At 41.4% G+C, this 13,120-nt stretch overlaps 1 protein-coding gene across 8 annotated transcripts in view; it reads left to right on the top strand.

The window, feature by feature from the left end:
- Positions 1-4,738: 4,738 nt before the first annotated feature.
- KCNMB2 (potassium calcium-activated channel subfamily M regulatory beta subunit 2) overlaps positions 4,739-13,120 on the top strand; it is a 155,075-nt gene continuing 146,693 nt past the window's right edge. For 3 of the 8 annotated variants that reach the window (XM_069792694.1, XM_069792693.1, XM_069792690.1), the window contains exon 1: positions 4,913-5,095. In XM_069792694.1, coding sequence (XP_069648795.1) covers positions 5,058-5,095 — 38 coding nt within the window. In that variant the 5' untranslated portion in view covers positions 4,913-5,057. Of the gene's footprint in view, positions 4,869-4,912; positions 5,096-8,213; positions 8,346-13,120 lie in introns of those variants that run through there. The other 5 variants (XM_069792689.1, XM_069792686.1, XM_069792688.1 and 2 more) reach the window with 3 other exon arrangements.

Raw genomic sequence — 13,120 nt, 5'->3', positions numbered from 1 at the left:
GTCCGTTAAGGGTGAATTGCCTTGTGCTAAGAACTGGAAGTCCTGCCTCCATGTATGCATGTCTCCCCACACCTCCAGGAGCAGTGATAATGAGATTTAGTCATGAAACCCCACCATTGTGGAAATGCCTTCCAATGCTCATTCAAAAAGGAAAGTACCTAAATTAATGCTTTCAGCCTGGCAGAAGCAGGGCACGGGAACCAAGATAGCCATCAAACTGCAAGCCACTGATGCTCCACAGAGGCAAGGACAGGGATCACAGAGTCATATTAAACAGCCAAGCCTACAGCATTTTCAGCTGCAAAGCTGTGTTTCAATTAAAAGGCAAAGAAAAAGATGCAATTAGAGGGTCTGTCAGTAGGAAGCATGAACAACAGTAGAACAAAGAATTTGACTGGGCTTGGTCACCATTTAATAAAAGCTGATTTTGAAAGAGAAAACGTCCATACTGCACAGATGAATGAGGGTGGCACAATGGAATTATAGTTACCAGGAGAGTAGCAAGACAAAGGCCATCACAAACCTCCCTCAAAGAGAAAGAGATCTATTGAGCTAAAAAATTCTTCTATGCAAAATATTGGAAGTGACACACCAACTAGAACATTAATTCTGGAAAATATATAATAGTGTCCCATCTTGTGTTTGACCTCCTGGATAGATTAGATGGACTAAAACAATTTTCCCATTCTTCAGGTTCTGAGGTGCTCTAATTCAAGGATAAACACATGCAGATGGAAGAAAAACACATTGACATGTCAGCACAGAGCTTCTTCCAAAATGAACAAAAAAAAAAAAGAGAGAAAACAAATCTTATTTAAAGCTTCACAAAGAAATCTGTTTCCCACTGTAACAGCTCCCTGGTGTGCAAAGCGCCACACTCAGTGAATAAGTTGATCAGTTTGTCTCTCAGTGAGACAAGCGCAGCAAATCAATAATGACCTTGCCTTAAAGAATTAAAGCCTGACTGGAGCACTGCTGGCTTATAGCTGTCCTTAACTCCTATGAATTGCCCTGCGGTAAAGCCAAAAGCCATGAAAATACGCTCATATTGTCAGTGCACTAGCAGCACATGCAGACTGCAGAGCAGGGCCTTCCACTGCCCTTACCCTTCTGAGCCCCCTACCAGCTGTGAACAGCTTTCCACCATGGCTCCTGCTGTTTAGGCACAGCATGGAATAGCCAGCTGGAGCAGTGGTTGGGTGCCCTACAACTACACGACCGAGTCAGACTCCAGCTAGAAATCCTTCTAGTTCACCTTGGTGTTAAACTGCAATGATGGTATCTTCATGCATCAATGGAGTAACCTGTTCTCTTTTGGCTTGATAGCAATGTGCCCATCCACCTGCAGTCGCTGCACCGCTCTCTTAAGGAGTCAAGTCTTGCACCCCACGCTGTCAGGGCATTTCCAAGAGGGCAGATCCATTGCCCTGACAATCGGCTACCTGCAGGGCCTCTCTCTTTCTTCCTATGATTTGTTTGAGATGATGTGGAGTAGCAGAGTTCAGGCTGTTTTCAGTGAAAGATGTCTTCTTTGCCTCTCATAAACTAGGTGCAAATATTCAAGAATAGTTTAACTTCTACTGCTGTCAAATTTCAGCACCTGTTAATCCCTAAACCTTCCAGGTTAAACCAATCTAGCACAGTTAGACAATCATACAATCAAATGAGATAATCTGGCTCCCATACATAATGTTCTGAGCCACCCATTCCTACCGCTTCCTTTGTGCCAGCACTGTTGCTGTCTACCTTCTTAGAGACCTGGTTCAGGGAGTTAAATGGGGAGAAAACAGTTCACTTCTGTCTGTAGAGTTTCCTTACTGCCCATTTAACTCCCTGAACCAGATTACCATCTGTGCAGGCAAGCAGCAATGCAAAAGAGAGTATGTATAGAATAAGATGTAAGTATATAATTAATTGTAATTAATTACAACAACTAAATATGTATTATTCTCAAGTATTAATAAAACTAATATACAGATTGATACAGAGAGGGGAGAACAGGATATTTTCACTGGTTTTAGTAGCAACTGGCCTCTGGATTGCCTATAAACCTTACCTATGGTGCTGGCAATGCTGCATTAATAATGAGGAAGAAAAGATTCTGCTTCAAGCTACATAAAAGCCCTTTACAAACCAGCAGCTTAAATGTAATTGTGGTAGAATTACACCACTGATATTCCTTCATAAGGTGACCAGCTCTGTGAACAGTGAGAAAGTACAAAACCAAACAAATCCATAGCTGGCAATTACTCCAAACACCTGTACCAACCAGGCTCATTAAAAGTAATTGGGAGGCATGTAAATGATGTTCTACCATTAACCTGGCTCAATTATTCAGAGTTGGTGTGTCAAGCTTTTAATCAGCTACAAAGGCAGCATTGCCAGATGCTTTTTCTGAGAGAAAATGATAAAGGTGGGGGGAAAGCATGCTGCCATGTAACTCCACATTGTGCCAGACCAAAAGGAGCACTCATAATGGAATAATGCAAAAAGATTCTAAAAAAAGGGGTCACTCCTATGTTCTTTTAAAGGTCTGGGTTTATACATGTCCTGGTTTCAGCTGGGACAGAGTTAATTGTCTTCCTAGTAGCTGGTATAGTGCTATGTTTTGAGTTTGGTATGAGAAGAATGTTGATAACACACTGATGTTTTCAGTTGTTGCTAAGTAGTGTTTAGACTAAGTCAAGGATTTTTCAGCTTCTCATGCCCAGCCAGCAAGAAGACTGGAGGGGCACAAGAAGTTGGGAGGGGACACAGCCAGGGCAGCTGACCCAAACTGGCCAAAGGGGTATTCCATACCGTGTGACATCATGTCCAGTATATAAATTGGGGGGAGTCGGGGTGGGGATCGCCGCTTGAGGACTAACTGGGTGTCAGTCAGAGGGTGGTGAGCAATTGCGTTGTCCATCACCTGTATATTCCAATCCTTTTATTATTACTATTGTCGTTTTATTATTGTTACTACTATCACTATTATTTTCTTCCTTTCTGTCCTGTTAAACTGTTCTTATCTCAACCCACAAGTTTTCTTTTTTTTCCAATTCTCTCCCCCATCCCACTGGGTGGGGAGGAAGTGAGTGAGCAGCTGTGTGATGCTTAGTTGCTGGCTGGGGTTGAACCATGACAATACACAAGGACTTCAGTGGTGGAACTCAATTGTTCTGTCCCTCTGAAACCAGTTCTCACCCTTTTAAGACCTCAGTCTTAAAACCTTGGCCAGATTCTGCCCTGTGATTTGCATGGGCCCCTGCGACATTGGAGGGGAGACACGCATCTAACTTTGCCTTCTGACTCTGGGGTTACTTCTGCCCAGTGAGCAGTTCTCAGCTTAAAGGAAAGGGGTAAGTCAGGGCTGGATATGTGCTGGGGACACTTCTGCCTCTCCTGGGCTCGCGTGCCAAAGGCCATCACTTACTGAATGACTGTTGTTTGGCAGTCTGGATGGAAAGGCTTTCTGGTTTGCTACTAGCTGAGAGGAGCACACGTGGGAAAACTCCTTCAGAAAACAAAACTTGGAGGAGATGCTGACTGCAATTTTCAAGGAGCGCCAAGGATACAGACATGCCTGCTCCACTGGGTTCAAGGAGATTTGGGAACCAAATGCCTTCAGGTCTCTTTGAATATCCCAGGTGGGAACCAGAAGACTCCTTTCTCCCATGAGCTGACTTATCATCTTTATACGTGATCTGTGTGTCTCCTTACATAACTTTTTAAAAGCCCATCAGCATATCACCTCAGCATGTGGCAATGGAAAACTGCAATAGCAAGAGGTCACGGAGGGTTAAGGTGGTGGTGGTGGGGAAATAATATTTTCTTTAATAGGACCACTGTCAGCCTTACTGCTCGCAGCAGTTCTTTCACACCTCTGCTGCTGGATAGAGCGTTTTCTGATTGTGGGCTCAAGGCAGATTTCATTTACCCTGGTGAACGGAATGACCTTAATTTCTTTCAGCCTCCCTGAAGTAGTTCCAGATTTATTCTGAGGCAAGGGGAGAATCTGATCCTAACTTTTTGAAAACAAATGAGTTTACTACACCCTGGGAATTTTCAAATATGACACATCCATCAGTTTTCCTTTCTGACTAACATTTGGCAAAATGTAACTGTCAAAACTTTTTAATTCAAACCAAATCATTTGTTATTTGTTCCAAGCCACATATTAAATGTCAGTGACAAAAGTTTCCATACAGCCTTTGTGGGTTCGCACGCATAGCTACCCTATGACCTACACCAAGGAACAGCCCTGGAGCTTGGAGGAGCTTAAATCCACAGAGGCGAGGGTGTGAAAACACAGCTGGACCCAGCAGCTTCTGCTGTTGCAGTAAATCCCACTTTGCCCCTCTGCACATCCCTCTAGCCTTAGAGTCTTTAGAGGTGAAATCATGAGCTCTCCTTCTCAATGCAGTTCTTTTTTTGGCGCTAAAAATCCCTCTGAGGCAAGGACAGTTTGGCATATTTTCCCTGTCTGACCATCAAGCTCTTAAAAAATTAAGTTATTAATCATCTAAACATTCACCTCTGCTGTACTACGGCTTTCTGGCCAGAAAGTCCCATAGGTGGTTATTTCAAATATTACTCTGCTTCCATTGAAGACTTTTGAATTTAAAAAAATCTGAAGTATGGACAAATGCACCTTGTGATAATTACTGCCTAGCACTATACTTTTAAAGCAGTCAGCTGAGCTTCTAGTTTATATTTCACTAATTTGCTTACTTGGTAAAAAAAAAAAACCAACAACAACAAAAAACCAAACCCCACACTCATCATGTGGTTTATCTGAGGTCTACACACACAGCAAAGCATTGCTTGCAAGGAGGAAGAGAAGTTTGCAGCAAAATTGTTTTGTAACAGATGTATCAATGGAAAAAGTTAGTAACTGGGAGTGTTCTCTCTTTCCCTGTCTCGCAGTTGCTATTAGTGCTGGTCTTTAGGGTGTAGCTTTCCTCTTGGGCTTCTGTGTTTGTTTTACGTATTGTTTTCCTCTTCCTTTTGGTCAGGAGTCTTTTTATGATCCGGCAAGATAATACTGAGCAGCAGCACCGCATCTGCAGGACAAAATGAGCCTTTGCTTTAAATATCCAAGAGACAAATGGAGGTAAGTAGAAACAAATGGATTAAGCTGTTTGGGCTGGGGAATTGCTGTCAGTTTGTTATTCGGAAGTTATTAACAACTAGTATGTTGGATTTGTTTTGGTTTTTTTCCTCTATTTGACTGCAATGTTAAGAATTTAGCTAAAGTCCGGCATGGAAATATACTGAAGTTGTAACTGCGTTCAGGCCTTTGGTAGGGATTACAGAGTTCGTTAGGACAGAAATCCTTTAAGCAGGGTTTCCTAGGCCTTCATGGCAGACCTTAAACACATTTTCCTTCCTCCTCTTTCCTCATCTTGCAAAGCGTCTCTGTACTTCTGATTCACTGTGCACACTATACCTAATCAGAGAGTTTATCCTGCTCCTGTTACCTTCCTGTATTTCATATATATTACAGAGGTTGTATTTGCTCAGCTGTATTGAATCCTATTATAAAAGCAGGGTGCAGAGGGTAGTTTCTGGATGCACAATGAATATCTCTCTAACAAAATATAGCACCTGCTCTGCTGGAAGTAGCAATGTGAAGCCAGAGTTGACAGGGTAAGTGATCCCACTTCATAATCCTATAATGTTGATACAATTTGGTGGTACCAGCATAAAAGAGATACTCAGAGCTAAGCTGGACTTTGAGATAAATTGAAAATGGTGTCTTTAAAGGAAAACCACTCAGTACAAGATTTGATGACATGCAGATCTTTGACTCATAGGGTGTCATATCTGGCAGTTAGGTGGATGAAAATAGTCTTCTTTATTGTGTTGTACGAAGGCGGCGAATATTTCAGTTTAGAGAAGAAAGGGGTGCATGTCCAAACAAGACTCCACATGTGCATCAAGAGCAGGCAATAAAAGACTAAATATTCTTGACAGTCCTTCTTTCTGTTTTCTAAATTATCTTTTAAGAATCTTTAAATTTACTGAGATGGAGGTTTTTTTCTGTACTGTTCAGTGAATACTTCTAATATCAAACCTTAAGTTACATTAGTTTTGCATGCACACCTATGGTCTGTTTTTGGTCTCCAACTGCATTATCATGGTTTTTAGAGCCAGGTTTCCAGACTCAACTGCCAAAAAAGAAATCACTGTTATTTACTGTTTACTGATCATTCAATCTTATGTCTATTTAAAAGTTTTCTAGGAAAATATTGATAGCAAACAATTACAGGTCAGAGACCACAAGGTTAGTTCATATATGAAATAGAATGGACGTTTTCTCAAATATTTTGTAGAATCAACAAACTTTTTAGATTAGTTTCTTCTTCTGTTCACATAGACCACACACTACGGTTCCTCATGCTGTGAAGTACCAGAAAGCGGAGTTGCATTTTGGTGCATGAAGGACATGTAACTTATGAGAGGACATTAGCTCCATAGAGAGCAACAACCTTGAAGTGGGGATATATGAATTATCTTTCTGTTGGTCACATTACCTCTGGCTTCTCCCGTTCTCCTCCTGCCTGACCTCCTCTCCCATGTAGACCCAAAGCTCCTTGGGGCAGGGACCTTCCCTGACTGGGTGTTCATACAGTGCTTGCAAAAGTCTTGCTCTTACATAGCAGCATAGCACAGATAATAAACCAAATGTGCTGGCTTTATTCATCCCTTTCCATAGCAAAAAAGTTCACTAAAGTTGATGGAAGTTTTTACATGGCAGTACCAGACCTTAAAGTATGACTGTCAGTTCGTTGGTTTCATGGAAACACTGAGCTAAACTGCATTTATGTTGGCAAACCCATGCCCAGAGAGCTGAGTCACTCTGCGCAAAGCAGCAGCTATGGCTCTTAGAAGATTTGCTTTTCCAAAGTACAACCTTCCTCTTCCACCAAGGCCTCCAGTATGCTTCTTGCTGCAGATGTTTGCTTTTCATACACTGCACTGAGACAAAAACAGAGGCAGTTAGACTTCCAAGCTATCACACTGGTAACAAGGGAAGAGAGAGAAAGTCCTGTGTCAGGAACAAACCCAGAAGACAGGCCTGGGTTATGTTTAGAACTTTGAACCACTAATACAAAGAAACAGGGATGTAGGATCATTATTAACCTGTATAGTTATTTTCACACCCTGACTTTAAACTTAGATATACCAGTAGTATTTCTACTGCCTTTTCAGTTTCTCTTTTTGCACAGCTTGAAATGCTGCTCACAGCCTGTGTAAAATCTGAAGGGGCAGGTTTGGGACACATGGAAATAAACTGCTGCAGTCATCAAAGCCACATCAAGGTACTCGAGGGGAAGTAGGACCAGTTACCCCTTCTCTCCTGAACTCTCAGCTAGAGCACAGACCTTGGATTTCTGCTATGAGCAGTTCATACTCACAAGTCCCTCTGCTCCTGAGTTATCCTAGCTGGATTTCTAAAACAAAAAGGCAGAATCATGCTAATTGTAGAATCCAGAAGCTAAGAAAAATAATATGCAAAGAAGAGTACACAAAACAATATCCACCTGTAAAATAAAAATGTGCTGGGAGTCACTGGAGAATAAAGAGAAAGAAACACTAGAGCAGCCAACTAGAAAAAAAAAGGCCAGCATAATACTCAATAGTCACAGGAGGATCAAAAATAAAATAAAACTACTTTGAAACCTCTCAAATGGAATACACTGCAGAAGAGCTGACTGGTCCCAAAGCAAGCTGTCAGAATGGCATAATGAAGGCAGCAGGCAAATTTAAACAGGATGTATCTTAAAAACAAGGAAAAAATATTCCTATAAGCAACATCTGAAATGTCAGAAAGTAAAATACTTTCAAAAGAAAAACATTGGGAATGGGCAAAAACTGAATTTGAAAGTCTTCCATCCAGTTTTCTACTAACCACTGCTGGATATTTGACAGCCTTTTAAATTATTTCTCAAGCTCATTTAAAAAAAAAAAAAAAAAAAAGTTTGCTTTCCCATCCCCTCAATTAGAGAAAAATCATCACATCTTTTTATGTTGAGAGTTAGCTGATGAATGTCATGTCATGTATCACTGCCTCTGCATCTGACAAGAATCAAAGGAGAGATTTTGAAATGCAAGTGTCTTTGAACTGCTAATTATGCTTAACAAAGAAAGTGTTTCAGTTGTTGTTTCTTAATGAAATTTCTGCTTTTACCGAAAAGGTTTTTCTGCCACCTTATTTCTCGACAGTATGAAGCTATGTTGAAACCAACAGTAATCTATTTATTCCTGATTATACTGTGATGTTTAAAAAAGTGGGAAAATGTCCAGTCTTTCTTGCAAATCTGAAGCTTCTGATGATTTTTTGAGAAATACTGGCAAAGGTAACCCTCTGATAGAGATTTTGTTCTTTTGGATACATGTGTAGACATTAAAAACATCTGTGAAAGTTCTGAGTGTGAGAGTAGGATTTCAGCTCAATTTCACTGCCCCCAGGAATTTCTCTTCTTAATTTCTTCTTCCTCAACTCTCTCTTTGGGGCCTTATTCTGAGAGGGATTTAAATACCCAGACAAAAGCTGCACTCAACCAAACTACTCAAACAAGACCAATCACCAAACAGGAGGATAAGATATAGGGAGAAAAAGACAATAAGTGGTAGGCCAACAATTCGACATTGTCTCTAATTCCACCACATTCAAGTACTTTGGATAAGATTCAGAAAAAGCCAACAACCCCCCCCCCCAGCCCAGAAAAAAAAGCCAACACCACCCCCACCTCCCCCACCACCCACCCCCCCCCGGAAAAAAAAAAAAAACAACCAAACAAACAGCAAACACCCAGACTTCAGTGCAACCCCTCAGAGCCTCAAATCTTTTGACTTGCATCCTTCTCTAATTTTAATGCTTCTTAAGTAAGGCCAAAAAGTGAAACTGTAGGACTCTTGGGTTAGGAAGCAAGTAATATGTATGTCTACTCTGCTGGGCACAGGGAGTTTTGATCTGCCAGAGAAGAGTTTGTTTTGTATGATCAACATCAGGCTATATCTTGCAAATTAGGAAGCTTCAGGCTAGGGAAATACTGGAATATGAGGCTATGAAGAAAGTCCAACTGATGTAGAGAGCTGCTGGTAAGTCGGGAATTGATGGTAAAACCTGCAGTACCTGGTATGGATAAACAAGTTTTATACTGTTACTCTCTATCACTGGAATCATGGATTTTCCCAGGGTTAAGCAGAGCAGATTCACAATAATTTTTAAAAATTTAAATATTCTCTGATTTATATTCCATGAACTGAAGAAGGGAGTATAAGATTTGTGCTAGCTCCTCAGACTGTAAAAGACACCGTAAGTTCAAGAGGGTTGATTCTCATTTTCCTTATATCTACTTTAAAACAGCTTTACACATACAGGCTGAATAAAAATGACAGTCAGGCCTATTAACTAGTTTACAATTGCTCCTTTCCATTGCCAGTTTGTCCCCCATCTTCCTGTGAAGTACGCAGATTTGGAAAAATGTTTAAAACATATAATAAATAGTACAATTCAGAAACTGCATAAATGGTAACATCCAAGAGTCAACTGCTCTTCATCGTTAAATAAGAGGGCATTCAGAGACACTGCCATGCAGCAGAGCCTGGGATTAGCTCTGAATTGCCTCTTCTGTGAAAACCTCTTCCCGCTGTTTTATCTCATCCATTTACAAACATTCTTCCTTTCCACCCACTTGCAGTCCCCGCAAGAGTGTTTAGGAGTTCAGCTCATTTGGCTGGGATTAAGATGTGGACATTTGCTATTCAAAAAAAAAAAAAAAAAAAAAAATCCATAATGTGCTGACGGTATGCTTACATGTTCTGTTACTCTAGCACTGACTGGTTTGAACACGATGAGGGTGCCAGCTTGATAGCACCGGTAGGATGCTAGGTTGAAGGAAGCAATTTGGTGCCATTCCCAATAGGTGCTGGGGAGAAATAACTGGACCTGAAGTGTGGAAGAGGCTCACCGAGGAACATGTGGCAACCTTCTCCTAATGACTGCAGCACTGAGCCTGGGGGTGGGGAGTGCTTTGGGGAGAAACTTTGTCCCCGTCCATAAAAAATGTGCTCAAGGACGAAAAGTAGAAGGAAAAGAAAAGGGGGATGCACCACAGAGTTCAGTCCACTTTACCTTGTGCCTTGGGTAGGCAAAGAAAGAGCTGAGTAGTCTCAGTGAGATCACTAATGGGACACTACACGAGATCTTCTCAGTATGTGCCTGGGAAATAGTGAAACGGTGAAAGAAACATGAAAGCAATAGAGTAACTTGCCTGTAAACTGTGAAATTATGTATGTTGGGAGAGGCTGAGGACAGTTTAAAAGAGTGCAGATGAGATATATAATGGGTTATGGCCATGCTTCATCACTGTACAGACTAAACAGCCCCCATATGTTAATTAAAGCAAGCAGCCAGTGGGACAGCAACATCTTCTGCTAGGATGTGTGCTGTCTGGCCTGTGTAGGTTGGAAGAAAACACTCCCATCCCTATCACAGTGCAGGCTCTGTTGAAGAATTGTAGGCTAATCACATTTGTTACAATTAAGGTCTTAAAGGCAACCATACAAGTACATTAGACCAAAAATCCCATCTAGTCAAAATTCATCTATGCACATTACCAACAACAACCTTGCAGGCAAAAGTTAGCATGTATTTCCCGTTTTCCAGTGCTGAGAATTGCATGTCCCCAAAGGAGCAGCGTGTTTCCTTGAAGCATCAGTAAACCACACAGTGGATGCGTTGTACGTCAGGTTAACCTCATAGAGAGAAGCTACTAGCTGAACAGTTTTATTTTTCGTGAAGCACATCTTTTACTTTTTACCTAATGGTGGGTAATTCTGGAATCTCCATCACTGATGATTTTGGAAAACAGGTTAGACAAACCAGAGGGAAGTGGTGCAGGTAAAGCTGAACCTGCCATGGGGCAGCAGATGGACCAAGTGACCTTTAAGGGCCCTCCCAGTCTCCATTTTCTATGATTTCTCTAATTTAATGCTTCTGTTTCACTAACTAGACAGCTGGCCCTGTATTAGTTGACAAATAACAGAAGCAATGCAGGATGGATTAGATGAGGCCAGTTTGGAGTGTTTGCTTTCATTTTATGAGCAGTCATCCAGCTCTGGAGGAGAGCTAACAGGCTACATGCACAGCCAGTCTTCATGTTTTCAGACATATGAAAAGCTGAAATCTTTCCCAGCAAAAGAAAGGTTGTGCATGCAAACACTAACCATTTTACAGCTTTTTAGAAAATACCCAGTTGCCTACATTAGGCTGTGATAACCGTTTGCGTGACATGTATTCCTCCACTGTATTGGTATTGCTATCACAATATTAACTTTTAAGTGAGAGAATGGACTTCATCTGTATGTTTGGAGGCGGAAGCCTTCCCATCATACCACAGCTTCAGTTTTTACCCAACTTACCAGACTGAACTTCGTGCTGCTACAATACCTAGCCTCAAACCCACATATGTTGGTCAGCTAAACAACTGAAGATCCAAAATGTTTAATACTTTCCAGTGCACCGACTGAATAGCCAAACATTTTGGGGACAGATTTGCCATGGCTCCAGGCCTAGTTTTGCAAGTGCAGGTCATGCTGCATCTACTCCAGATACTCTGAAATTACTGTGTTCCTGCCCTGAGTGCATTAGGCATCCCAATTTGGTATTCCTTTTTGCAGATGTGCTGTTCTTTTTGGCAGATATACAACAGGTTTCAGTTTCCCTGAATCCTGTCTGTTGCACATGCATTTAATATATTCAGGAGTTTTGTTAAGAGATTGAAAGTCCTGGATTTAGAGCTGTCTATCACAAAGCAAATAATCTTGAAAACATGTGTGTATTTGAGCAAGAAGAGCCAAGTCCTCATCTGGAAAGCGAACTTTCATCTTCCAGCAGCAGTCTTTCTCCAAATTTACAGTCTCAATTGTTCACATGAGAAACTTAAGATTTATGTGAGTCAGAAAATACCTGCATTTTAGTTTTTCACTGCTAAGAAATATGTACAGCTGCTCCCATTATTTCAGAGGGGTTGGTTTGTTGTTGTTGTTTTAAAATCACTTCCTGGTCTCTTTTTAAAATAATTTTTTTGAAAGGCTCTTATTTTTTGAGCTTAGGAGTCATAATGAATAGAAACCTGTGAATGCAATTCTGTTCAGATTCACGTGTTAAGTCACGGGTCCCTCTCAAGTATGTGCAGGAGTCAAATCACATCCATGTAAAGGGGATTGGCAGTAGCTTTGGAAATACCTGTCCTCTTTCCCAGTTTGCACTCATGCGCCATGCTTCCAGCTCACTTTTTTTATAAAAGCAATAAACATTTTGTCTGCAGGCATCAGATATTGTCTCGGCAACCATCCCTGTATCAGTGTGCTGCTGCATAGGGTGGGAAGGGAGGCTCTGAATTATGTTATGTGGTCTGAGTGTGTCTTACACCGTTAAGATTCATGGTACTATTAGAAGATCCTTTTCTCTCTCTCTCTCTCATCTTTTACTCAACACCAAACAAAGCCGAACAAGTGGTTCATACAGTTCTCTGTCATCCATCACGTACCTGCTCTTCTGTCATACCTGTGCAGCATTTTCAAAATCAATGCTTATATTTTGTCAGTTATTATTCATCTGTTTTTCAATGCTCTAAATCTCTTGATTTAGGGGTTGCCCAAGCTGATGAGGTGATCAGAACCAAACCATTTCAGGCACTGACAGCTCAGCCGTCCACACAGAAACATGCCGCCTTCCCCGGAGCCATTGCCACCAGCCCCAGCCTGTGGCAGATGCTCCTCCAACACACCCTCAGCTCTATCACTGAGCTCCTGCTCACTTTGAAGAGTTCACTTTACTTCTTGGAGTATCTCTCTGACTCACCCTTTGCCTCCTTTTACCCATTCAAAGTATATGCCTGCACCACGTAACTGCATGAGTTGTTGTGCCCCAGGGAACCAGCTAGTGACTGCTTTGTGCTGTGGCCATATGTGAGCTTTGCAGTCTTATCACCAAGCCAGACAGACACATGCCCAGGTTTTCTCCCCCTGTATTAATAAGGTGCACCTTATTACATGTTTTATTAAGCCACAAGTACAACAGCAATCCTAGCAGGCCCCCAGTACAGCTATTGATCCTAATCTA

Source organism: Haliaeetus albicilla, chromosome 9 (genome assembly GCF_947461875.1).
Source record: "Haliaeetus albicilla chromosome 9, bHalAlb1.1, whole genome shotgun sequence".
Lineage (NCBI taxonomy): Eukaryota > Metazoa > Chordata > Aves > Accipitriformes > Accipitridae > Haliaeetus > Haliaeetus albicilla.
This window is presented reverse-complemented; position numbering and strand designations above follow the sequence as displayed.